A 27,892-nucleotide genomic window follows, 5' to 3' on the forward strand; every position below is an offset into this window, starting at 1 on the left:
GCACTTTGGGACAGTCACTGGTGGTACAGGGCTGGGTGTTCTCTATACTGTGTGGTGGTGTTATGTTATATGTGCTGTCAGTAAAGATTATTATATACCGTGTGTGTTTACTATTGGTTCCTGTGAGGGGCTCCTCCCACTACGCTGGGATCCCTCGCAGGTGGAGGCGCTGCACCGAGACAATAATTATACCACCCCAGGCTCCCCGTGGAGGAGGCTTGGGCCCTCTGTGAGCCAACAGGTAACGGCAGCACCGGTAGTTTCTCTATTTAGGGGGAAAGAGGGCTACATTGTGTGTAATATATATATATATATATATATATATATATATATATAACACGTGTACACAGTGACACTGGTTGAGCAGTGTGTGTGTATGTATATGTAACACGTGTACAGAGACACGTGTGCTTACAGTAGGAGGCCTCACTTGTCCCTTTGCACAGCGGCCTCTCTGGAGAACGCACCTCCCGCCATTAACCCCTTGCCTGCCCCAGGCCTCCCGCAGCAGCGGTACAGGTCTGCGCCGCTTCCTCCCGCCTCCCCCCGGGAGATCTCTCACCGGCAGATCTCACAGGCCGCTGCTTCCTCCCGCCTCACAGATCCGGGTCTCCTCTCACAGGCCAACGCTGCTTCCTCCAGATCTTCTCCCCCCGCCCCCTCACAGACCCGCGCCCGTCTGACGCCAGCGCTTCTCCTGCTAATGATGACGTAACATGGGCGCTGCATAATCACCAACAAAAACACTCGCATAGGCCCCTCCTTCCTAGGGGCGTGGCAGATACGGCCTGGGCCAATGGGTCCACTCTCTCCAAAACGAGGCGTGGAACGCAACGTTTGCGTTTCAGGCCTGACAACGAGTACAGGCGACCCCTGCTGGAGCTTCGGGGGAGCGCCTTCCGCAGTCCGAAGCCAGGCACTGAAGGTGTTAACTACAACCCGGAAGTGTCATGGTTGCGGTGTCACCGGCAAGCTGGGTGAGTGCCGTACATACTGTATAACAGGCCAATGTGTGCTGTATACGTGTTCACACGGGGTTTAAACACTCGGACATGGGGTTTGGTTGGATTCAGTAAGCGTAGTGTGAGGGCTCTGTACCGAATTAAAGATGGCCGCTCAGTGCTTCAAACACACACAGTAATTAGTGTATGTATCCTGTGAGTAAAACAGCTTAAAGCTCATCTTCTGTGTGTCATGTGCAACATAGTCATGGTATTTTTGTAACTTCACACAATAGAAGTGCTAATTATGTGTGAGTGCGTGCGTACATCTGTCATTCAGACAGAAGGGATACAAGCCAAAGACAGAACATTCAATGTTAAAGCATCATACTGCTGTTAGGGCAGACGAGAGGTAAAAATCGACCGGGCTTAAGTCTAGGGTCATAGGTGGCGACCTTCTCCAAATGCGCCAGAGATAAGCAGATAAGAATGGAAGCAGAGATATCCAGGACTGTTCATCCCCCCTCCCTTTTTCCCCTCCCAATGTCTCGGTCTATGTTCTTGTGAGTCAGTTGGTTTCCCCTGTTGGTTTAGGTGTTTCAGTGTGCAAAACTTGATGTGTTATGGATACGGATTTGTAAGATAATGTGTTGTTAGAATATTATCAGCCTGTAATATGCACACAATAAAAAAAAATTGTTGGAAAAAAAAGAGGATCATACTGCTGCACATCCAGGAATGTGGTATATTTCAGTGGTGTGCAAACTGGTGGGTGGGGGGTGCGAGATTGTCTGCGGGGGGCGCAGGGTTTACAGAGGCTTCTCATTCATGACATTTGTCTTTGGTGGGACAGTACCACATTGGAGAATTACCTTCAAGGTTAAAAGGATCCCAAGAGGTTGACATATAAATAAAAAAAAATCACCTACATTCAGGTTCCATAACCAAGAGTTTGAGGATAATTGGAAAAGGGTTCTGGTGAATGTTCCACCAAATTGATTAAAATGATTGTTCAAACGAATAGAAAAGAAAAGGTAACTCTGGAAACAGAAATTAAAGCCTTGCAGAAGAAACGTTACCAATTTGAAACAATGAATGCTTTTGCCAACAATGATTTGAGACTGTCTAAGAATATCAATACGATGGAAAATAAAACCCGTCATGGCTAAGAGACATTCAAAATTTGAACGGGATAAAACCGACGGAACAAAGTGTACGTGTGGCAAAAAAACAGCTGTGATGCCCCAGAGCACCAACTATAGAAAAACGTCCAGGAATTATCAGCGATTTGGAGAACGGTCTCATCATTTTACTCCAAGGAGATCTATGTTAAAAAATAGATATGGAGACACCGAGTTTTGACTCTGATCTCTCTAACACAGAGAATCGTTCACACACTGTGTATTTCAGGAGCCATATGGAAGAGAGACACGAGAATAAAGAGAGAAATGAAGGAAACTGGACATCGTTACCTGGGACAGTATACAAGCTTGACCCTACCTGTCTTTCTAACTGTCGACCTGTCTCCCTCCTGCCTTTTGCCTCCAAACTCCATAAACCTCTTGTATTCTCTCGTTTGCTCCATTTTCTCAACACCTATTCTCTCCTAGACCCTCTACAATCTGGCTTTCGCACTTCTCACTCTACTGAAACAGCCCTCACTAAAATAACTCATGACATCCATGCTGCCAAAGACAGAGGTCTACCACTCTGCTCATACTACTTGACCTTTCTGCAGCATTTGACACCGTTGACCACCCTCTTCTACTTCACATTCTCCATAATCTTGGTATTCGTAACAAAGCTCTATCCTGGATCCCATCTTACCTCTCCCAACGTACTTTCAGTGTCTCTTTTGCTAACACCGCCTGCTCTATCGATCTCTCTGTGGGGGTACCCCAGAGCTCTTTCCTGGGACCTCTTCTCTTTTCTCTGTACACATGTTCTCTAGGTGACCTAATCACATCTCTTGGGTTTAAATATCACACCTATGCTGACAACACACAAATTTACTTTTCAACCCCTGACCTTACACCTGCTGTACAGACCAAAGTTTCTGAATGTCTCTGGTCTATATCATCCTGGATGGCCCTCCACCGACTTAAATTTAACATGGCAAAAACAGAGCTCCTTATACTTCCTCCCAAACCTGGCCCAACTACCTCCTTCCATATTACTGTTGGAACTACGATCATACACCCAGTAGCCCAAGCACCCTGCCTAGGGGTCAAACTCGACTCCTCTCTCACATTCTCCCCTCACATTCAAAACATATCTAAAACCTGTCGCTTTTTCCTCCCCAATATTACAAAGATACGCTCTTTCCTCTGTTACTCGACTGCTAAAACTTTGACTCAGGTCCTCATTCTCTCCCGTCTCGATTACTCTGACCTCCTGCTGTCCGGCCTTCCTGCCTCTCACCTGTCTCCCCTACAATCTATCCTTAATGCAGCTGTCAGAATCACTCTACGCTTTCCTAAATCTGTCTCAGCGTCTCCCCTGCTGAAATCCCTCTCCTGGCTTCCTATCAAATCCCACATCTCACACCCAATTCTCTTCCTCACTTTTAAAGCTTTACACTCTTCTGCCCCTCCTTACATCTCAGCCCTAATTTCTCGCTATGCACCATCCCGACTCTTGCGTTCTGCTCAAGGATGTCTTCTCTCTACTCCCTTTGTATCTAAAGCCCTCTTCCGCCTTAAACCTTTCTCACTGACTGCTCTACACTTCTGGAATGCCTGACTAGCACCCTCTCTATCCACCTTTTAAGAACCACCTTAAAGCTGCAGTTCAAGCTCCCGTTTTTTTTGTTTTTTTTACTTCAATAGTTTCATTTGGGCAATTTCTACTTACCTAAAGAACTGCATAGCTACCGATCAATGCGTTCTCCGTCTATTTATCGGCAAAGTTTGGCGACATCTTTAAATATGGGGAATGTAAATGGTTGCTATAGCAACAAGCATGCTTTTAAAAATAGAATACAAGAAAATTGGTCTTTCAAACAGAAAATGCTAAAAGTATTTTTTCTTACTAGAGAACTGATTTATTAAAAAAAACACACATGCAGGATAGTGCTTGAACTGCAGCTTTAAGTTTGCTAAGGTAAGTTTGGGGTGCCATGCCATATACTATGTATGTACGTATGTATTTATATAGCACCATTAATGTACATAGCGTGTCACAGTATTAATACACTTGACAATCACATAAATAACACATCATGGGAATAAAGCTGCAGTTCAAGCAATATCCTGCATGTGTGTTTTTTTTAATAAATCAGTTCTCTAGTAAGAAAAAATACTTTTAGCATTTTCTGTTTTAAAAAAAACAACTTTGAAAGACCAATTTTCTTGTATTCTATTTTTAAAAGCATGCATGTTGCTATAGCAATTATTTACATTCCCCATATTTAAAGATGTCACCAAACTTTGCCAATCAAAAGACAGAGAACGAATTGATCGGCAGCTACGCAGTTCTTTAGGTAAATAGAGATTGCCCAAATGAAACTATTGAAGTAAAAAAAAAACCTAAAAAAAAACAAAAAACGGGAGCTTGAACTGCAGCTTTAACACACTCTACAACTCAATATGCCGATTTGTCCTCCAATGTCACAACAACATATCACTGCGAAATGCTCAATGAACTAGATTGGCCATCACTTGAGTCTAAGCGTAAAGTTTATCTTTTCTGTCTTCAAATACTTTCTGGTAGTGATGTACTGAGTACCCGGAAATTACCCGGTACCCGGCGCTTTTTCAGCTACCTGGACATTACCTGGACCCGGCAACTGAGAAGTGGGCCGAGTAATGTCAGAGTAGCTGAAAAAAACATCATCACTTACCTGCTGCCAGCGACGGAAGGTGAGGAAGACCGCGGCGACATCTAGGGGGACAGCCGGCTGTCCAATAGGAACGCTCCTGCTCCGATCACATGGTTCCCCTTGGCGGTGGTGATGCTGCCACCGCCACAGGACCTCTGCTGACCTTCCTAGATGTCGCCGCGGTCTTCCTCCACCCTGCAGGTAAGTGGTAACCGGGTACCCGGCCGGGTAGAACAATTGATTTTTTTTTTTTTTAAAGTAGGACCCAGTACAACACTACTTTCTGGGCAAGCTACCTGCCTTCAACCCCGATGGCGAACGAAACGCGCGTTGGGTGATGATGACATCACAGTCATCTCTACAAGCGAGACTGCAACAAAGGTTGCGAGTCCTATTTGCCTGTAAAGATTCTATGTATCTAATAGCAAGTGTAACTAAGATGTGGGCCGTGAAGGAACCCACTAGCAGTTAGGTCTCTGCATGTATATGTCTTGGAACTAAAGATAAAAGCGGAGGACATTGGGAACGGCAAAGATATAGTGCTTCACATAGCAACTTATGATTTCCAATCACCCACATAACAACTAGCTCCTATATACACTTACGTTCAATATATGCAGCACAAAGTTTATGCACAATTAGCAAAAGTGGGAACCAAGTCACGAATGTGACTAATGAAAATAGGATACCACAGACGCTAAGGATTTGCAATATATACAATACTTTGTGTGAGCATTAAAACGCAGAGCAGCGGAGGCTAAGGAAAATACAAAGCACTTGCTAAAGGGATCTAAATATTCTCTTTAAGTATTGCATGGACACATGCAATCACTATGTATGTGTCAGGAATCGGCGTTCATGCATGTAGCAAACCATTACAGGCTGTCTGAATGATTATACCCTGTACTACTAAGTACTTCTGACTGATACAGATACTAGGATCTATAATAAGGAGGAATATATATCTTTTCGCTTTCTTTATATATTATGAAGCGAAACAAAGAGAAGAAATTAACCATACGCATTGTAATCACAAAAATGCAAGGTTGCAATGACTTTATTAATATTATACACCACAACTTACCACTAAAGATATACAACGATATATATGTCTGCACCTTTATAGTGTAATGCACTTCATTTATGTTTTTAAACTTGGTGATTCACTTGGTATTACACTATTCCTTTAATTTTAGTACACTTCATTTACAAATGCGTATGAGAACTGAGATATACCCTACAAATTACAAAAGGCAAAATTGTCAAATTAGTCTCATTTATAGATAAGACTAATCTGATACGCTTATTGGAATATAGGTTTTAAAGATATAAAATTGTGCTAACAAAACAATAAAATACTATTTAGTGGAGGTGAATTTTCACCTCTTTTAGAAAAATAAAGTTCTGTTTAAGAGGTTGAGTGCAAGCATTATAGGGATACTTTTTTTCCGTTTTCTATCATTATCTTCTATCCCAGTATGCACCCCTCCCATTAATAATTATATACAACCAATTAGCTGAGCAGAAGCGGTTCCTGTATTTACCTAACAAGCTACCCGCCTATCTGAACAAGCTTCTCACCTCTACCACATGCAGCACTTATCCTCTGAGATCTGACTACAAACGATTGTTCATGGTCCCAAGGCTCAACAAAGTATCCGGCCATTCCTCCTTCTCTTATCGTGCACCTCACAAATTCAACAATCTACCGGAGACTCTCACAGCCGCCACCGGTCTAAGTGCTTTCAAAAGTAAAGCTGTTTCGCATCTTAATCTGGTCTGTAACTGGTCCCATAAGAAAATAAGCGGTTTTCTTTTTTTAGCTGTAGCTACTATGCCCTGAGGCACTCAAAGGGTTAAAATTAAGCTCTCCCCCATAGTCCGCTGCTGTTTAAAAGTTACTCTGGTAACTTCAGAAGCCGGAGATGAAGTAAATCATGTTTGACACTAGAAAAACAAAGAGCGGGACATACTCTTTGGCCGTCCAAAAAAATCTCTTCAACCGTAAAACATCCAATCTACATTTTTGCACAATAAGGCAAAGTGAAAGGTAACTCGTCCTTCCCCTGATATGCAGACACACATCCGTAAGGCCGCCGGCACTGTGCGAACATTATAACGTGGGACTGCTGCTTTAACATTCACTTTCATTGCATGGTTTGCAAGCTTTCGGACCTCATCAGGGTCCGTGGAACCTGAGGAAGGGCCCCCAGAGGTAGGAAAACTTGTAACATATCAACCACTTGTGGTTCCCAAGCACTCGACAGGGCACCAGGAGCTGTTGATAGAGGGTTTGCTTATACTTGTTCACTGATTGACATCTGATATCTGCATATGTTCTGTGTCTTTTACAATATTCTTGTATTTACATTTATTGTTTGATATTTGATATCTGCTTATGTGATTTGCCCTCTTTAGACTTTAGATTTACGGTATATCATTAGCTGAGTGTGGGATAATTTGACAGTGGGGAGGGAAGGCTTAGGGAAGTACCTCTGGGACCCTTTGGGACCAGGGTGAATGGGCCGGATGAAGAGGTCGCCCCCCTAGTTTGCTTTCCTTTTTCCATTTTTGTGATTTTTTCCTTTTCTTTCATGTTTTTTTTCCCCTTCTCCTTCTTTCCCCTCTACCCCCTTTTATTTTTTGATTTTCTCTATGGTGATATTTATTCTTGCATTGGCGTATTGGCTATTGTTGCTATTTTTTCAGTTTATTATTAGTGTCATTAAATGATTCATATTCCCTACACTGGTATTCGCTTATATCTGTAGCGGTGAGACAGAGAGTGCTGGTACTATCTTTTGGTTTATCAACCACTTGCTGATCCAATAAAAGGTGTCATCCCGCCGACGCCCTCTCCTCTCCCTCCTTTGTTACTACATGGAAGAGAGGACCACCACGGCCGCCCACCCTTCTGTGCTTTGCTTAGACCAGCGGTGCTCAACTACAGTCCTCAATCAGTCCCAGCTTCAGCACAGGTGGCTCAATCAGAGGTTGTCTTGGACAGAGCCACTGATTGAGCCACCTGTGCTGGACCTGGAATATCCCGAAACCCTGACCTTTTGTGGGCTTGAGGACAGGAGTTGAGCACCCTGACTTAGTCCAGTGCTTGTTAACCTGTGTTCCATTAAATCCCCGGTTTCTATGGGATGTTACCAGCGCCTCCCTGAGGCCAAATGTGGAAATGGCTGCTTTTTTGTTTTTTTTTCCATTCATTATCTTATTATTATTTTGCATAATTCAAAAAGGATATTAAATGCAGGGGCGTAGCTATAGCCCAGGCAAAGCCCGGGGGCCCGCTCTGCACATGCCGGTCGCGCATGCGCACTAGCAGCCGGCAAGGGGCGATCGCGCCTGCCCGGGGGGCACTCGCATGTTTATTAGCTGCTGCTACGCAACTGATTAAATGTTCAAAATAACATTGTAAGTTGTTAGTTTACTTATTGATATGAAACCATAGTACAGCAATAGTATTTTTAATTCCAACGTCTGGCATACTGGGTACTCCCATATCTGCTCGAATGCTAGTGTGTTAGTCTCACTTTCATGGTCAAAATATTAAATGCAAAAAGTTATTTAAAAAAAAAAAACACCCTCATACTGTCTCTGTAAGTTCTCCCTAAGTGGTACTAGATTGTAAGCTCTGCGGGGCAGGGACTCCCTTTCCTGTTGTTACTCTCATGTCTGAAGTGCTTATTCCCACTGTGTGTTATATTATTATGTTACATGTTTTACTGCTGTGAAGCACTATGTACATGGATGGTGCTATATAAATAAAGCTATACATACAGTGGTGTGAAAAAGAAAGTGCACCCTCTTTGAATTCTATGGTTTTACATATCAGGACATAATAATAATCATCTGTTCCTTAGCAGGTCTAAAAATTAGGTAAATACAACCTCAGATGAACAACAACACATGACAGATTACACCGTGTCATGATATATTTAACAAAAATAAAGCAAAAATTGAGAAGCCATGTGTGAAAAACTAAGTATACCTTATGATTCAATAACTTGTAGAACCACCTTTAGCAGCAATAACTTGAAGTAATCGTTTTCTGTATGACTTTATCAGTCTCTCACATCGTTGTGGAGGAATTTTTCTCTTCTTTACAATGTTGATTCAGTTCATTGAATTTGTGGGCATTTGTTTATGTACAGCTCTCGTAAGGTCCAGCGACAGCATTTCAATTGGGTTGAGGTCTGGACTTTGACTGGGCCATTGCAACACCTTGATTCTTTTCTTTTTCAGCCATTCTGTTGTAGATTTGCTGGTGTGATTGGGATCAATGTCCTGTTGCATGACCCAATTTCGGCCAAGCTTTAGCTGTCGGAGAGGTGGCCCCACATTTGACTCTAGAATACTTTGGTATACAGAGGAGTTCATGGTGACTCAATGACTGCAAGGTTCCCAGGTCCTGCAAAACTAGCCCAAATCATCACCCCTCCACCACCGTGCTTGACAGTTGGTTTGAGGTGTTTGTGCTGATATGCAGTGTTTGGTTTTCCCAAAACGTGGCGCTGTGCATTATGGCCAAACATCTCCACTTTGGTCTCGTCTGTCCAAAGGACATTGTTCCAGAAGTCTTGCGGTTTGTTCAGATGCAACTTTGCAAACCTAAGCCGTTCTGCCATGTTCATTTTAGAGATAAGAGGCTTTCTCCTGGCAACCCTTCCAAACAAACCATACTTGTTCAGTCTTTTCTAATTGTTCTGTCATGAACTTTAACATTTAACATGCTAACTGAGCCTGTAGAGTCTGAGATGTAACTCTTGTTTTTTTTGCAATTTCCCTGACCTTGGGGTGAATTTGCTGGGACGTCCACTCCTGGGAAGATTGGGAATTGTCTTGAATGTTTTCCACTTTTGAATAAACTGTAGAATGATGGACTTTAAATTGTTTGGAAATGGCCTTATAACCCTTCCCAGATTTATGGGCAGCAACAATTGCTTCTCTTAGATCATTGCTGATGTCTTTCCTCCTTGGCAATGTGTTAACACACACCTGAATGTTCCTGTTCAGCAAACTGCTAAAACTTCGGCTTTTATAGAGGTGGTCACACTTGCTGATGATCAATAAATCAAGGGCATTTGATTAGCAGCACCTGTCTGCTACTTAGCATCTTAATTCCTATGGAAGCAGTAAGGGTGTACTTAGTTTTCCACACATAGCTTCTCCATTTTGGCTTTATTTTTGTTAAATAAATCATGACACGGTGTAATATGTCATGTGTTGTTGTTCATCTGAGGTTGTATTTACCTAATTTTAAGACCTGCTAAGGAACAGATGATTGTTATTATGTCCTGATATGTAAAACCATAGAATTCAAAGAGGGTGTACTTTCTTTTTCAAACCACTGTACATATTAAGGATGGCGGCTTCATTAACCCTTCGAGTGACGGCAAAGCCTGGGCACCAGAGGGCCTCAGTCCCTCCGGCACATGGCGAGCCCGTGACCGGACACATCCCACTCTGCCAGCTAGGTGCAGCGCTCCCCAGTCTGGAAGACCTGGCGACACGGGGCATGCAAAGGGTTAACTCCAGGGCGTATTTTGCACCGTACCGGCACCTTGTTTTTTTTTCCCCCAGAGTGCCTCTTACCTTCTCTTCCTGCTCCTCATCTCCGCCGTCTTCTCCTCGTGGCGTAGCTGGAGGAGAAGGTAAGAGGCCCCGCGGTTTCTCCGGGTACTGTTACCTATTATTTATTTTCATTTATTTATTTTTTTGACAAAAACAGCATTGGTTAAGTCAATCAGACACTCGATACATTGATTAGCAGTTTGCCTTCATCTTGCAGGAAGATACACTCACAGCGGTTTTGTCACTAGGACAGTTGGTGACCCGCAGTAACACACGGACAGGTAAAGCTGTCGTTGCAAGTTACAATCTAATTTTGGGTCCTGATGCACAGGGAGAAATGACTGGGTTATTAGGAAAGCTGATGCTGGGGTTGCAACCAGGTTGCCCCACTTCAATGGCAGCAAGCTACCCTTTCAGGCCATAAAGTTTCCATGCACAAATATTTCCTGCTGCTAACCCGGCCCGAGCGTCCACCGTGTTGAAGGCCCTTTCTGTACCCGTGGCTTGCAGGACCCGCAGAGGCTGAAGGGGTAACATCTGGGTGAACTTTTGTCCTAAGTGTACTGATTGTTCTCCAAGCACCAAGTAAAAGTGAGAGAGTTGAAGAGTTTATAGGGCCCCCATTAGGATTTTCAGCAGCCTTTTTCCCTGAGTGATCTTATCAGCAGCTTCAGCAAGAAGTAAATAGCTTTATGTCACCGCAGCAGCTAGAGGAGAGCTGGGGGAGATGGGAAAGATAAAATACATTCCCTACAGCTAATGTCACTATGAAATATTTGAGGTGGAAGAAGCCGCTGGGGGACCTGATTAACAGGCTGTGTCCTCCAGCGCTACTTGTGACCTCTAGCTCGGGAAAAACGGTGACCCAGTTCTCACAGTTATCTAGATATGGGGGTCTCATCTCCAGTCCTCAAGACCCCCCCAACAGGTCAGGTTCTTAATATCCCAGCTTCAGCACAGGTGGCTCAGTCAAGGACTGAGCCTCTGATTGAGCCACCTGTGCTGAAGCAGGGGTATCCGGAAAACCTGACCTGTTAAGTCTCGAGGACTGCAGTTGAGATCCACTGATTTTAGATGACGCTCTAATGCAAATGTGTGATTTAAAAAAAAAAATTAAATACATTCTCTGTGGTACAAACTCCCTCCAACCTTCTGACATAATAACGGGTCATTAGTTACGCTGTTTAGAACAAAGCTCATGCAATCTCAGCAGTCTCGATGAGGGAACGGTGTCCAAATGAATACAGCGACAATGGTAGCTGGATTCTTAACATCTACTAACCCCTTTGCACCCTCCTGGCAGTGAAAGGGTTAAGCAGTGGGCCAGACATACAAAGTAAGGATAACGTTGTTTGGTTTTGTTTACATCTCCCTCCTTGGTCTCCAAATCATGTTTTGGATGATTCAAACTATAAACCGCGTGAGAGGGCTGTTTGTAACATTTTTAGAACGAATGAAGCTTAATTGTTATTATTATTATTATTATTATTATTATTTGTTTAAACTGAATGGTGCTACTTTTACTATGATGTATGGTTAGTCTGAGATTATACCAAGTGCTGCAGGGCGGCGGCGCTATCCCGTGGCGTCACCCAGCGCTGCCGCCGAGCAGCATCTTGATTATAGCGGGGAGGGAGAGCAGAGAAGGCGTGGCCGTGAGCGATTCGCTCTCATTGGCTGAACCGCACACGTGACAAGGCCGTCGCCAGGAAAAAAACAAATGTGTCAGTCTCTTCCCCAGCCGTCCCCTTTGCAGTACGGCGCCGCGACCGTCGCCAGCGGTATAAGCACTTTCATTGGATTTGTGCCACTTGTTTTGCCGGCGCTGCTACACACGATGCCGCGTGCGTTTTCCGGTATAATCACGGCCTTAGCGATAGTTGTGGTACTTAAACTAATGTAAAAGCTCGTTATCACTAATGGGCAGATTGTTCCAATGAGGGAGGGTGAATGGGTACAGGTAATATAGCGATACGATAGTATTATTGTGATAATGAAAGATATCGGGTCAATATTTAATTTGGGTATTACTCTGAGATTAATAATAGTCGGCCTTGGATGTACCATTGACGGCTAGTGACGTTAAGTTTAAAACACATACACTACAGACGGCAGAACTGCCAGTGTAAATGTCAGTACCCCAGCACCCACTACCCCAAAGAGGTCACTGCACCCTTCCTCCTAATCCCATCCCCACCCCTACTGTATCTCTGATAAGGAATAAGCAGAATGGGCTGGGAGCCGTGTTGGTCCTTTCTTCTATGTAGTAACACAGGAGGGAGAGGGAGTAGGATACCTTTTATTGGCCCTACAAGTAGTTGATCTATTACAAGCTTTCCAGCCTCTCGGGGCCATACGCTACAGACCGGTGCAGAAGCTTGTAACATATCAACTACCAGTTGGCCCAATAAAAGGTATCATACTCCCTTTCCCTCCTTGGTCACTACTGTACATGATAAGGAATAAGGCGGCCGGGGCTGGTTTTATTTATTTTAAAATGGACTTAGGTTTTTAAGTTGTTTAATTAGTCGTTGCTGTGAAATAATTTGGATGGTTATTCCATTTTATGTTAAACATTTATTCTGAAAAGTTATTTTTCATCAATTAAACCCCTTTTTCCCTACTGAGAAAATGTTTTGTGATAAATATCGTTCTAACGACAGTTTTTCTAATACGGTTATTGTGGGGAAATGATGGTTATTGGGCCAACCCAAGGTTCAGGTTTAGGTCGCAGGAATAGCCCGGCTCTCGGTTAGTAGCCAAACTGTGCGAGTTGGTGAGTTACAGATCTTCCGCTAGCTAAACAGCAACAAACACTTCATGTTCAGGTGGCCTCTAGACCTTCTGTCATCAAAGCAAGTGACACCCATTTCTCATCCTATTTCTGTCACATCTTATACCGATCACATTTCATTAGGTGAACTCTGTTTGCTTAGTAGAGGTTGACTGGAGTTCATCTGCCTAAGTTATGGCATATATGTTTGTGTGTGTGTGTGTATTACACACCAGTGTATGTGTATATTTACATTTTGCAATGGTAATTCATATCGTATAATATATTTTAGTGTCAAAATGCATATTTTTAGTGTTTTTATAACAAGCTCACTTTTCTGCGTGCGTGCATGCGTGCACATACACCAGGGACTATTTTTCTGGCTCGGAATACGTGGTCAGCCTGGATTTCATATTTAAATAACAAGAGAACAAACGCCTGCCATTTTTCAAGAAACCTAAACTGTTACCTCTTTGCTGCCAGAGAAGCAGATCCCGCTGGCAGTGAAGTGGTTAACAGAACAGCCCTTTTATGGTTCACTGTTCTCAGAATTTTACCAATTTTGAAGTCCTTTTTGTACGAAGCATTTATAAATAATTTCGCACACTAAAGCGTGAGGTTGCGGGCATACAGCCCATATCTAACAGGCAATGGGGAAGACAAATGTTGATAATAAAAATTCAATATAAAAGAAAAGGGGCCTGACAAAAAGAATAGGGGTCACTCCTGTCCCCCTGTCTGGTTGAAGGTTCCCATAATAGGACGACTCTATTTCTCTACAGGGGGGTTCAACTCCAGTCCTCAACACCCCCAACAGATCAGGTTTTCCGGATGTCCCAGCTTCAGCACAGGTGGCTCAATCAGTTCCTACTTCAGCACAGGTGGTTCAATCAGAGGCTCAGTCTTTGACTGAGCCTTTGATGAACTACCTGTGCTGAAGCTGGGATATCCTAAAAACCTGACCTGTTGGGGGGGCTTGAGGACCGGTGCGGGGTGGGGGGGGGTCACTTCTTTTGTTCCAGGCCCTGCCAAGTAAGCCATTCCAGGGTTCTGCACAAATCATATCGGAAAACACTTGGCTAACCCTGCGGGGCACTGAAAGGGTTAATTAAACTGACCTGAACTTGAAATCCTCCGCCCCTGCCCTGTTTGCTGAGGAGAAGCCTTGTTCTGAAGAGGTGCCAGCCTCCGATTCTATACACAGTGAGGTGGACCTCTTGCAGTCTCTCCACCTACACATAGACAGCTTTAGGGAGCAGGAGAAATACCAAATGAGTGCTGGTATTATTCCCTGTTCCTGATTTCCTTCTCATCGTTCTCTTTTTCTTTCCTTTACCACGACAAAATAAAACCGGATTTAATTTGGTAGCACATTCTATGCTGTATTCAGAGACCCTATTTAGTACTGGATGAGTTATAAAATAATAATAATAGGACTTTTCTCCCAATGGGACTCAATGCACTTCACAGTTACAAAAAGGGGAAAAGATGAAAACATTTAAGGTTATAAACGAGACAAAACACAAGGAAAGATACAACACAGGATGGGACGGTGCTGTAGTTATTAAATGCCGGACAGGTTGTGGTTCATTAATTAAATGCCTGTGTAAACAGGTAGGGCTTGAGCCTGTTTTTATAGCCTCCCAGAGACAGGACCTCTCGTACCGTACGAGGCAGATTGTTCCGAAGAGTGGGAGCAGGGTGGCTAAAAGCTCGGGCGCCAAAGGAAGTTAAGGATTCTGGGAACTGTTAGGAGTCCTTCATCTGCAGATCAAAGTGAGCGAATGAGCGTGCAGGGAACTAGAAGCTCTCTCAGAGAGCTGGGACCCTGGGCATGGAGTGCGTTGAATGTCAACAAGCCAATCTTGAACCAAAATAGGCTCAATAATCTCTAATGTGTTTGCGGATGCTAAAAAAAGAACGGTTTCTAGGTGTATGTATAGAAACAAGAAAGGCACATTTCTGCTCTTGGTCTCTTACACATTGGCTACAAATAGTGAATGTGCCCCCCTGGCCACCTGAGGCCCTTGGGGCAGTAGAAAATGGCGTCAGTGGTTACTCACAACTTTGTGGTCACGGACCTGGCGCAGGTACAGAGGAGACGAGGAACCGTGATCACATCAAGATACTCTTAGAAAAGCAGCAAGTCCTGTCGCACTTCAGATAAATTCCACTACACGCAGCCTGGCCCAATCTTACATACAGTCGGGTTTTTGGATGCAGAGTGATGGTTAATGACAGAAGCGCAACGTTTCGGGAAATCTTTCTGTTGCACCTGACGAAGTCTTTCCCGGAAACGTTGTGCTTCATCACTCTGCATCTAATAAACCTGCGGTATGTATGATGGAGCCGGGCAGTGTTTAGGGGGTGGGGGGGTGTATCCGACGTGTGATGGGACGCACTGCTTTTTTTCGGGGGATGTAATGACCTTCCAATGACCATTATTGTGCTAACACCAGCCAGGAGAAGTTGCTGATTAACAGTGATGAACTTTTGCTGACTTCATGTGCTTTCTGTTCCCAGCCCTTCTGTTATCAGCAATCCGTGTTTCATATGTAATCTAGCTTCTGTGTGTATTCAGTTCCGCTTGACTGAAAATCAAGTCTAACCTTAAAAAGTATTCAAGTGTCTCCAGCTTTCTTTCTTTTTTATGCCATAGTTTTCCTATGAACATACATTTCTTTCTTTCTTTTCTCTCTCTTCATTTTGTCTGTTAATAATTGTTACTATATTAATAGCAAGGTTGTTCCCAAATATTCAAAGAACTGGGCTCCCTCTGGCCAACTCCAGTCCTCAAGGGCCACCAACAGGTCAGGTTTTCTTTATCCCTGCTTCAGCACAGGTGGCTCAATCGAAGACTACGCCACTGATTGAGCCACCTGAGCTGAAGCAGGCTCTTAGCTTCAGCACAGGTGGCTCAGTCGATCTTTAAAACCTGACCTGTTGGTGACCCTTGAGATGGCCACCCCTGCTCTAAGGAGCTGGACCACTTTACCACCGCTGGGGACCCCCTGTTTTCTGAGGTAATTACTGGAGAAGGTGCCAGCAGTATATTATGGAGGACACGGACCCAGTTGCCAATGGGGGGTGGGGGGGAGGGAGATGATGGAGATTGAAAAACTGAGTAGAGTGAACTTAAACTTTGCTTCATTCAGGAGATCTAAGCGTTTGAAATAGTAAGTGAATATTAAAATGAAGCTCTCCACAGAGCCCAGTGAAGAGGAGGGAGGGGATCATGTTTTTGAACACTGAAAAACATTGGAAAAACAAAAAACTAGGTACTAACATATAATCGTTACACTCGTATAGGATTTTGGGGGATTACTGCTTCAAGGTGCTGAGAAAAGAAATATACTCCTTGCTATTTTGCACAGATGTACCCAGCCCTTTAATAATCCATTTCTTTTAACTTGTATAATACTTTTGGCTTGCTTGCTATGTGTAATGTTTCTTATAGGGCACCTGCAGAAAGAGAGAAACAAGAATCTTGGGGCATTGATTTGAAAGTTACATTTTTCACTATGAAGGTTTTATACTTTTCTCACACTCCAGTAGGTGGCGCCCTTTCATGTTAAATGACTATCTGTGTCACTGAGGCATTGTGTTCTATATAACATTACACTTCTTTTTCACAGATGTTCGTGTTCCTATGCTTGCAGATAGTGCATATGGTTGGCTCACAACCTCCTCTCAGGTTCTGAGCTGTGGGGCAGAGAAAAAGGATCAAGTAGGAAGCTCTTTCCAGACGTATCCAGGCAAGGTGGGCTCAAGGTCCCTGCGCCACATGCAACATCACCATATCGGTGGCCATGCCGCTTCATAGATATATTCATATCGTTATGCATACATAGCACCATTAATTTACACATCACTATAAAGAGAGGGTAAATGAGATGTTATACGGAGAAGTATAGTGCAAAACAGTGATCACTGAATGAATTGTACAATTTAACACTGGGAGAAGGGAGTTATGCCCCAAAGTGCTTACACTTATTTTGCGATGGATAATTCTTATTCATTGTTGCATTGGTCTTGCAGGAGTCTCATTTCAGTGTAGATTGTGGCACCTTTATGGACCAGATTTTTTTTGATCGTTTCACAATAATATCAGAGACAAAACAAGTTCTGGTGAGTAAAAAAAGTAGCAACCCCTCCATCGTACAGTATACAGCAAATAAAATAGCACTTGTGAGCATATTCATGTCTCCGACAGGTCTGCAACCCTAATTTCCCCATTATCTCTTCGCATACAATGCTTCCGCTGCAGCCAGGGATTCTGGGTAATGACATACAAATGAGCACTCACACTGTCGCTCTTTACTTATCAATTGCAACATGGATTTCTATAAACATATGCCTGCCATGTTACATTAAAATAATATCAGATGTGTGTGTATATGTATATAAATAAATACATACATACATACATACATACATACATAGTTCGACAAATTACAAAAAATATCACTAGCCAAAAAAAGAAAATGGCTCTCGCCACCACCCCTAAGAGGAAAAAACCTTTTGCGTAATCTGATTTTTTTCTCTCTTTTTCTCTCATCCCTCTCCCCCTCCTCTCACCTCCCTCACTTACCTGGCTTAGGTGGACAGCGGCGGCAGGACTGGCTCGCGACGGGAGCGGGAGAAGACGATCATGGCAGCAGGAGGCGTTAGATGGCGAAAGGCGGGCGGCGGTGGCGGCGGCAGGAGAGTATACATATCCATGTAAGCAGCAGGAGAAAAGCCGGCTGCGCTCCGACACGGACGTCTTCAGTAAAGTCACTGGAGACTTCCGTGTCGGAGCACAGCCGGCTTTTCTCCTGCTGCTCACATGGATATGAATACTCACCTGCCGCCGCCCGCTATCTAACGCCTCCTGCTGCCCTGCTGACATGGTGATCGTCTTCTCCCGCTGCCAGCTTCTTCGCTCCCATCTTGTCAGTCCCGCTCCTGTCTTGAGTCAGTCCTGCCTGCCAGCTCACAAAATCCACTCGCCGATTGTCGAGCACATAGATATATATATATCGCCACCATGATCACAAAGATGCAGTGGTTGCTCTGTACCTTTCTATGCTGAGCCCCTGAAACAGTATAAATGTATGCAATATATATATTGTGTTGATATGCTCCTGTCGTTGTTTGCAAACTCACAAACACAGGTTCGTAGATAATGAGTAGTTTATTGCCTGTACAGCACAGAGTATGATCATACATAAAAGTCAATGAGACTCTCTGCCAAGGGAGGGTCCAAGCAGGCTTTTTATACATTCTTAGATTCCTTTGTTTAAAATAGGTTACTAGGCAGAATATAATAAATACTCCCTTATTCTAAGTCAATCATTTTACAGATCATTAAAACAGTTTTCTATAGGAATCAGGTACGTCTTGATACCAGGAATGTGGGCGTAAACTACAGGCACAGTCGTAAATCTACTATGAGCGAATCTCATTCACACCACACACACACACATTCTTACACACAAAATGGACACTAAAGACATCAGAACAGACAAAATAGAAACAGAACATCGGCATCAATTCTCCTCCAGAGACCCCGCCAGTCCATTTCAGTAATATATCATCCATTTCAACAGTATATTTATTTCATCAATATTATTTCATCACTCCCCAAACGTCAACACCAAAACACCAAATGTTCAGCTGATTCAGCCTTCTAGTCACGGTAGAAATCAGACAGTTTTGTTACCATGCTAATCTTCTAAACAGAAATATAAATCTTCTGTCACTCTTTTTTCCCCCCACACTTTTAGTTATAGGTTTCAAAATGGTTGAGAACTCCCCATCCCCACTGCCTGAGAGAGCGATTTATGGCTTTGTCATGTACTTGGGCTCACAGTTTGGCTTTAGTAAGTATTAAGAAATATATGTATTTTGTTTCTGGATTAGGCTTACATTGGGAGACCACAACACCCTACTCCCAAAGCACCTAACACACACACACCTCTACCCCCCTCCCCCCACACACACATTCCTCTCCCCCCTCCCCCACACTCACACCTCTCCCCCCCTCCCCCACACTCACACCTCTCCCCCCTCCCCCACACCTCCATATTTTGTCTCATTTTGTGTTAATTAGCTATCTCACTCATTTTGTATTTTCAGTTCTCTATCTGACATGGGCTTATGTCCCCGAGTCCTGGTTATACTCATTACGACTGGCATACTGGCCCCAAAAGTAAGTAGTACATGCATACAACCATTTTCTTATTAATAATAATAATAATAATAATAGCAATGATATGTTGGATATGGTATTGACATGTATGTAGCACTGATTTCACAATCTTAGACAATTATTTTTTCCCCCCCGAAGAACTTGGCAATCTAATTTTCTCGAACATTTAAGAAGAAAGCATCCCATCCTTAAACCTACCAAAACAAAAAGGGCTGTAGAAAGTCAGAGAGTGTCCCTTATAATGTTCCCTGAATGTGTCACGTGGTGGGCATGCCATTTTTACACGTTTTCTAAGGGAGATGGAGGTGACTCCTTTTCTACTCGCCACCACACGGTCACGCCGTCGTGCTTCCGGTACCAAAAAGGTGAAAGCTTCGTGGCCACCTGATTGGCCAGTTTAATATAAGTGGCGGCATTATTGAACTGTATCATCTGCAGACTGACGCTACTGAAAGTTTGAGTCTTTGGCAGTAGGTCAACTTGCCATCTTTGAATTACATTCCATAATACGCAAGATTTAATTTACTGCTGGTCTTCACTGCACTGAGCATGGGGGGGGGGGGGTGATAATCCAGTTGCATACCTGTAAGAGACATGTGCAGAGGTACGCAATGGAGACCGTTTAAAGTGAAACTAAAATTAGGCTTTGAGGAAGGAGGGAGGTCCCGGAGGTCCAATGACGGTGCACTGCTCAACAAACAACGGGGGCTGCAGCCAGTTGAAGTAAAAAAGGTTTATTAAGTGGTCAAGGCGAAGTACATGGTGACTTTGACGCGTTTCAGGACATAGCGTCCCTTTATCAAAAAGTAAATTCGCGTCTGCCTGCTACTCCATTACATAGTGCAAACTCCGCCCCCAACGATGACGTCACTGAGCTCGAAAACTCGCGAGACTCAGTCTGAAAGAGCCATCCATTGGCTAGCATTACATAGTGCAAACTCCGCCCCCAACGATGACGTCACTGAGCTCGAAAAAAATTAGGCTTTATTGCGCCTGTCCATTTAACACAGCAAAAAGAAAACCTACTCCACTTTGGAGAATATCTACACCTGTAGTCCAGCCCTCTCTAATTTGGTGGTTAGCTAAGCTATTTACCAGCCCCAAATATATAAACATATATACAAATATATAACAGTCTCATAAGAAAGTTTTTTCTGTTTCTTGTAGCTTTAGGTGAAGGCTTCTCTGCTCTCCTGGGTCAGCACCCTTGTGTGCTAAGGCACTGTCTGTCCAGGTATACAGCTCCCCTTTGTCTTTCTGTCAGCCTGCAGTCTTTTGACAGCTCAAGACATCTGTCCTTCCTTGGTCAGCCCCAATTGTGAGACTCAAGAATCCTCCTCCTGTGTCTCAGAACAGGCTTTTTCTGACAGAGTTCTGATTAGGCAGGTGGGGTTGGTTGATTGCAGGTGTGCAATTAACCAGCACACTGCTGGATTAGAGGCACGTTTCTTAACAGGGGTAAGTCCCTGGTACAATACCACATTGGGATTTCAGCATATACTGTATAACTCGCCTGAAGGATCATTTAAGAGATGAGTTCTATCTCTATCTCACTTGTGTTTGAGATCCTGCATTCATTCTAAAACAAATAAAAATGAACTTTCTTTTGATTACAATCCTTGCTCGCCTGTCCTCTGACCCATTCCCAGAATCTGAAAACAGAAGAAACGCAAGTAAAGTTGCGCAGGCTACGTGGTTGTACGGGCGTTGACCATACACCTCTTCAAACCAGCCATGCGTTTATCACGATCATTTATTTTAAGGATGACCGTGTAATAAAAATGGCGGGGAATATTAAGTATTTTACTCAATATTGTAGTTCCGGGTTTAATGTGGTTACAGTTTGACTTAAGAAATACAAAAAAACAAGTTATGGCTTGTTACATCCTTGACCAGTCCCAGTTGATAGGAGTGGTTAGAATCTAGATAAAGGAACACCTGTTTTGCCAGAGATGAATATATAAATTATGGCTCTTCTGACACTCAAACAGGACACTGTTTAAAGGTACTTTCAAAGCATTTGTGTCAAGGGGCATGACACACCCTGCCATTCAAAAATATGAAATATAAAGAGATCATGGACCGACAACTATTCTGAAGTATACCACCGGATAGAGATTTGTCAATGTTGCAATTAAACAAATCAAATCATTTAAACCCCTTCATGTTTAGGAGAAGACAAGGGACAGATATTCATTTGTCGCTAAAACTTAGGGGCAATTCTGTCAAAATTAGTCTCGTTACATTCAGCAAACTCGCCTGGATCTATTGATACGACTTGTGTCTGTCTAAGTATTAGAGAAAAGAATTACATGAGGTTTGTCATATATTTAGTCAGACTTTAAACATAACAAAGAAGAAGTGTTTATTTTATTTATTTTTCCTTCTAAGTCATAAAAATGTCAGCTTGAGCGGATTTACGTCAGGGGTGGGCTCATGTTGCTTCAATGGGTCAAGAATGGTACATAAGGCTTAGGCGCATATAGTGCCGTCGATGGCGACACGACGGGTGACGTCACCCGTCGCCACAGGCGAAAGTTATATTTCGCCGGGCGGCGGCGCGGGTTTCCGGTCATTTGATTGGTTCAAGGGCCGTCACATGAGGCGACAGACCTTGAAAAATCAAATTGTGCCGGCTACCAGTTTTTGCGAAGTCGCATTGTCGCCGTCGCGCTTACTATAAGTGCACGCAGTGGCAGCAATGCATTTGTTTTCCGTCGCCGGCACTATAAGCGCGGCCTTAGCAAGAAGTTATGAAAGAATTCAACAGAGGTGTGTCTGAGATTTGACACATGAATTTTCATCTTTCTACGCCAGTGACCTCTCTGAGAAAAACCTATGACATATGGTAACGTACTCTATAGGGCAGGGGTGCGCAGACTTGGGGGCAAGATTGTTCAGGAGGGGCGCGCAGTTGCAGAGGCCCCGCGCTCTTCCCCCAAGGCATTTAAATTAATGCCGGGGATCGCGTGAGGCCTCTGCAACTTCACTTACCTTGCATTCTGCGACACGTCGCCATAGCAACGCGGAGTCAATGACGCCGTGGGGTCATGTGACGTCACTTGGCATGGCATGTGACCCCAAATGACGCCGGAGACATGGTAAGGGGGGGGGGGGGCCCGCGAACAGGGAGGGAAGCAGACAGAGGGGCGCAACAGGGAAAGATTGCGCGCCCCTGATATAGAGATTTCTGTTATATACTTTTATTTTACGAAACTGTTATACATTTATTGTAACTGTATGCTCTTGTAATACTCTTTTTCTGTAACCTAAGCACTCTATTTTTATAGATATTAAAACAAAACTTTAATGAGTGATCCTTTTGGATCTGAATGAACTGTAGCACGCTTTGTATAGAGTAAAGTATATTTTCGGACACATTTTGCTACCACAGATTTTTGTGTAAGTGCATAGTTTTTCGTTAATAAACAGGGACCTTAGACCCTGACAGATATATACTTGCATATTTTGTCTGCATATTTCTTGTGTGGTGGCAGCGTATAAATATGATTGCAATTGAGTGAGAGGCAAATATTAACTCATTGAAAGTACCTTGCACAGGCAAAAGGGGAGTTGGCTAGAGTAGCTATGTGTATTAACCCTGGTTGTATAGTTGTCATGTGGTTTGTGACAGATGGTATATGGGGACGAATTGAGAGGAGATATTGTCCATTTGAGGGACCTTTGTGAAGGTGAAAAGTGGGCTAGCTTGTGAGCTGTGCATTAACCCTTGTCCCGTGTGCAGGTCACGTGCGGGCCGTACATGACAGACAGTATTTCTGGAAGAGCAGTACATTGAAATGAGAGACATAACATAGCTGATATTACCAAGGTTGTAGGTAGCAGTACGAATTTGCGCCAATGATATTACAATCGCCCAAGGGTTTTGAATTGAGCGCATGCTATAGTACAGAGGTGCGCAAACTGGGGGGCGATTTTGCAGAGAAGCAAAGAAAAAGGCAGTCTGTAGCTGCAATTTCTCCTGCAGCTATTAGGTGGCGCTGTGCTACCCAGCTTATGCAGCACAGGCTTTGACTTCCTGAAGTGTGTGTGACAAAGAAAGAAATGGAGAGGTGGGAGACATATTGGGGGAAGGGGGAGAGAGACATGGAGAGGTGGGAGACATATTGGGGGAAGGGGAGAGAGACATGGAGAGGTGGGAGACATATTGTGGGGAGGAGGAGAGACATGGAGAGGTGGGAGACATATTGGGGGGAGGAGGAGAGACATGGAGAGGTGGGAGACATATTTGGGGGAAGAGGAGAGAGAGACATGGAGAGGTGGGAGACATATTGGGGGGAGAGAGACACTGGGGGAAGGTCAGAGAGAGAGACACTGTGGGAAGGTGAGAGAGAGACACACTGTGGGAAGGTCAGAGAGAGAGAGACACTGGGGGAAGGTGAGAGAGAGACACACTGGGGGAAGGTGAGAGAGAGACACTGGGGGAAGGTGAGAGAGACACTGGGGGAAGGTGAGGGAGACACACTGGGGGAAGGTGAGAGAGAGAGACACTGGGGGAAGGTGAGAGAGACACTGAGGGAAGGTGAGAGAGAGACACGGGGGGGAAGGTGAGAGAGAGACACACTGGGGAAAGATGAGAGAGAAAGACACAATGGCGAGAGAGAGAGAGAGAGAGAGTGTGTGTTCTGGCACGGGAGGAGGTGGTTCCCTTTTCAGACCAATGAGCTGCACACCCACTGGTAGCAGGGCCTACCAGCACCTGGAGGAGCCGGAGCAGGCCCCCACCTCATGATCGCCTATCCCCAGAAAGCTCCAGCAGGACCAGGAAGAGGTCAACGGAGCCCCACCTCTCCTCCCCACCCCCCCCGCCTGGCTAAACGGAGGGATGAAGGTCAAGCAGAAATTGCAGAATTGAGGGACTTGGGAGGAGGATGAGTTTTGGGGGGCTGAGGGTTATTCTTTGGGTCAGGGAGGTCACTTGGGAGTATAGATCAGCAGGGGAGATTCATCAGTACCCCCCTTGAGTTTGGTTATGGGGATCCCTTGGCAACATTTAAAACGGGAATAAATAAATAATACATAATACTGCTAGGTAGGAGTGGATGACCCTGGGGAAAGCAAATGGGAGAAGGAAAAAAGGGAGGGGAAGGGGGGAAAAAGGGGGGGGAAGAGGGAAGGGAGGTAGCAAAGAGGTGGATGAATGCCCCCTCAAATGGATTGCCTTTGTGCACCAGAAAAAACATATTACCAGATGCCAGCAAACAATAAAATAAACAGTGATCCAATACCAGTATACTGCCTGCGCGCACGCCTGCGGCCCAAGCGATTTGTGAACTTGGCTGCAGGAGATTGTGGGGGCTTGGCGGACGCGTCACAAAGCTGGTTCGCCCTTATTGGCTGAACCAGCTCACGTGCGCTGACGTCATGTGATTTTGATTACATCAGGCAGGGGGGGCCCGAGAAATTTCATGGATGAAAAGGGGGGGCTCGGCGTAAAAAGTTTGCTCACCCTGTACTAGTACATAAAATGTATAGTAATGCAACACATCCCTGGGAACATTACAGTGTGTTTCTGTGAAAGTACGGCATGAAGCCTTGGTAAGGTTAATGGCTAGACCAGGGGTGGCCAACTTCAGTCCTCAAGAGCTATCAGCAGGTCAGGTTTTCAGGATATCCCTGCTTCAGCACGGATGGGTCAGTCAAAGACTGCACCACCTGTGCTGAAGCAGTGATATCCTGAAACCTGAACTGCTGATAACTCTTGAGGATTGGAGTTGCCCACCCCTGGGCTAGACTCCCTTCAGAAACCAGTTTCACTACAGGAACACAAATGAGCTTTCACATTATTGTGAATCTGGCTATAAACTGTAGGTCATTAGTTATATGCCTAGTACAAAACCCTTTTTTACAGCATTACTACGTTATTGGTGTTCTAGAATTCCTGACACCGTAACCATAATCAGATGCCTTTTTGTTGCTAATTATGTAATCTATCCAATTAATACATGATATTAAAAAGTGGTATTTTTGTAGCCAAAAATATATAATTTGGGCAAGAGCACCCTGTGATTTAATTCTATAATGGATGGTTTACTATTATTGGCCAAGTACTTTAGGGCTGAGCCAGCAGCTCCGTACTGAGAGTACAGGGACATATACAGTATTCAGGTAAGTGCAGGGGAAATGTAAAACCTAATCAAGGTATAAATGGGAAAGCGTCTCCTTGCAGCTGAGACCAGATGTACGATGGTCAAAATAAATTCATTACAAGGACTGCAATGTACAGAAATAATTTCCTCGCATTTCTATGGAACAATCCAAAAAACACATTCTTGACTGAAGTCTTGAAGGAAATGTATATATTATTTGTTCACACCGCTTTTATATATATTTATTTTTGCTTTACCTGAACCGTGGGCCCTCATCAAGCTATGTTCCCTACTATAAACCAGACAAGAATCTTGCACGTGGGACATATAACCTCTGAGTTGGCCATACTCCAGAAACCAGTAGATAGCCGCAATGTAATAACGAGATGACCTCTTGGTTCTGTATTGTTGACCTTGTAGCCATATTTGTAGTATTTACTATCATTTCATAATACATAATGTTAATATTTGTTTAAGTATTTTCATTTCTCGTTTCAGGTACTGGGCTGTGGCTTTGCCTGTGTACCTCCTTGTTATGTTAGGCATTGCTTATATCTTTTTATTCGGCATAAACTTGATGAGTACTGCCCCTCTGAACTCCACACACACTGTAACAGGTAACGGAAACATGGTCTTTTTACTTGGATTGTGGGATTTGAAAACCTTGTGAGTGATGTCATCTCAAAATGTGAGCGAGAGGTTAAGAAACTATGCGAAATGATTCTTTATTCATCACACACCAACAATAACTGAGAAATGTAAGGCCCCGATCCAGAAAAGGGGGTTCACTCCTTCGATTCCATTCATATGAATAAGGGTACACCTGTGCTAAAGCCTAACACGCTTTTGTAGCTTTGGGCCTCATATTATATTATTTATAATATAAATAACATACTGTTATATTATTTGAGAAATGAATTCTAATTTATTGAACAGTGCTCACAAACCGCTTCCAGTTCAGGGTATCCATATACAGCACATTACAGGTAGAAGTATATATGCAATTGTCTTTAGCTTTAACCACGCATTAGAATCCTTCTTTATGACTTAGTCCTCGTGATCCCTCTCTGTTTAATACTATGCAGCTTTCTGAAGCATTATTTAATTATATTCTCTTTTGAAATTTTTCCAACAACAGAACTATTTCAGCTGGTTTTCTGTTAATTGTTCTCTAGATGGGTTTTTATTTTAGACGAGGTCATTCTGACTTCTACCAAACCATCTCAAATGTCTACTTCTGTTTGCCAATGCAACTGTAGCTATACAGTACAACTCCAAACATTTAAGGATCATCCTTTTTATTTATTATAATTTTTTTCTAATTACGCAAAATATTGCTTTCTCTGACGTGTTATATATTTTCTGCTTTCTTTTTTTTGCCTTTAAGAAATTTAAAAATCTCAGACGTTATTGTATTGTATTGTATGTCTTTATTTATATAGCGCCATTAATGTACATAGTGCTTCACAGTAGTAATACATGTGGTAATCGAATAAATAACAGATAATATAAATAACAGATCATGGGAATAAGTGCTTTAGACAAACATAACATTAAGGAAGAGGAGTCCCTGCCCTGAGGAGCTTACAATCTAATTGGTAGGTAGGGAGAACGTACAGAGACAGGAGGAGGGAGTTCTGGTAAGTGCGTCTGCAGGGGGCCAAGCTTTACGTATCGTGTGTTCAGAATGTTCACAGTGCTATTCATATGCTTCTTTAAGCAAGTGTGTTTTAAGGTTATAAACAAAGCAGCATAATACTGCTCATAGAAACATACTTGGTATTAAATGTCTAATATCTTCCTACAGACACTTATGCAAAAAATCAGCAGACCAAGGAATGTGAAGATGATGCTATTCCTACTCTGAAGGATGTTCCGATCAGTGACGTCAATAAGATGTTTTTTCTTTCAGCCCGAAGATATGACACCAGGAATTATTTCCGCTAGCACTCCCTGTTTAATCTGCGTCTCAGGATTGGTTTATTTTGTTAATTTATTTGTTCATTTTCAAGATGTTTTATATTAAAGAGGCAATCCAAGTGACACTTATTAAAACAAAAACGTTATTTTTTATTTATATATATTTATATATGCAGCGTTTGATTACCTTTTTATTGAAACTAATTAGCTAAGCTGTTGATCGAGTCATTCTCCCGTGATCGATCAGCCAAGAGCCTGCTTCCCTGGGTTCACTTAATGGCCGCCTTTCCGTTTCAGTCAATCCTTCAGTCAGTGTAACTCCGCAGCTACAGTGTATTCTTATATTAATAATGTAATGATGTCACGGTCACGCCCCCAGACACGCCTCCCCATCACTTCTAGCCTGGACACAAAATGGTCCCGCTACAACGCGCACGCACACGATTGGGCGGTCACCATGGCCTTACACTGCTTGAGAGGTGGAATAATGCCCGCTATAGAAATGATAGGATGCTCAGCATATTAAAACTCATTAAAAATGGCATTGCGTTT

The 27,892-nt window shown here is 43.5% G+C and overlaps 2 protein-coding genes across 5 annotated transcripts in view; one reads left to right on the forward strand and one right to left on the reverse strand.

Moving 5' to 3' along the window:
• The window catches only part of TTC3 (tetratricopeptide repeat domain 3), a 102,236-nt gene extending 101,520 nt beyond the window's left edge, over nt 1-716 (reverse strand). The window contains exon 1 of the mRNA XM_075593766.1: nt 563-716. The gene's annotated coding sequence lies outside the window, so the exon portion shown is untranslated. The remainder of the gene's footprint in view (nt 1-562) is intronic.
• Nucleotides 717-852: 136 nt separating this feature from the next.
• Nucleotides 853-27,463, forward strand: PIGP (phosphatidylinositol glycan anchor biosynthesis class P). Of its 4 annotated transcripts, none has more exons than XM_075593772.1 (7): nt 853-977; nt 16,753-16,877; nt 17,156-17,245; nt 18,886-18,981; nt 19,238-19,310; nt 25,919-26,037; nt 27,228-27,463. In XM_075593772.1, exons 4-7 carry the CDS (start codon nt 18,900-18,902, stop codon nt 27,365-27,367), a joined length of 414 nt encoding a protein of 137 aa, XP_075449887.1. In that variant the 5' UTR covers nt 853-977; nt 16,753-16,877; nt 17,156-17,245; nt 18,886-18,899; the 3' UTR covers nt 27,368-27,463. The 4 variants fall into 4 exon arrangements, with proteins under 4 accessions (XP_075449887.1, XP_075449890.1, XP_075449886.1 ...); XM_075593775.1 differs by having other exon boundaries at nt 16,777-16,877; XM_075593771.1 differs by lacking the exon at nt 17,156-17,245.
• The last annotated feature ends 429 nt before the right edge of the window (nt 27,464-27,892 follow it).

Source organism: Ascaphus truei, chromosome 3, assembly GCF_040206685.1.
Source record: "Ascaphus truei isolate aAscTru1 chromosome 3, aAscTru1.hap1, whole genome shotgun sequence".
NCBI classification, from domain to species: Eukaryota; Metazoa; Chordata; class Amphibia; order Anura; family Ascaphidae; genus Ascaphus; species Ascaphus truei.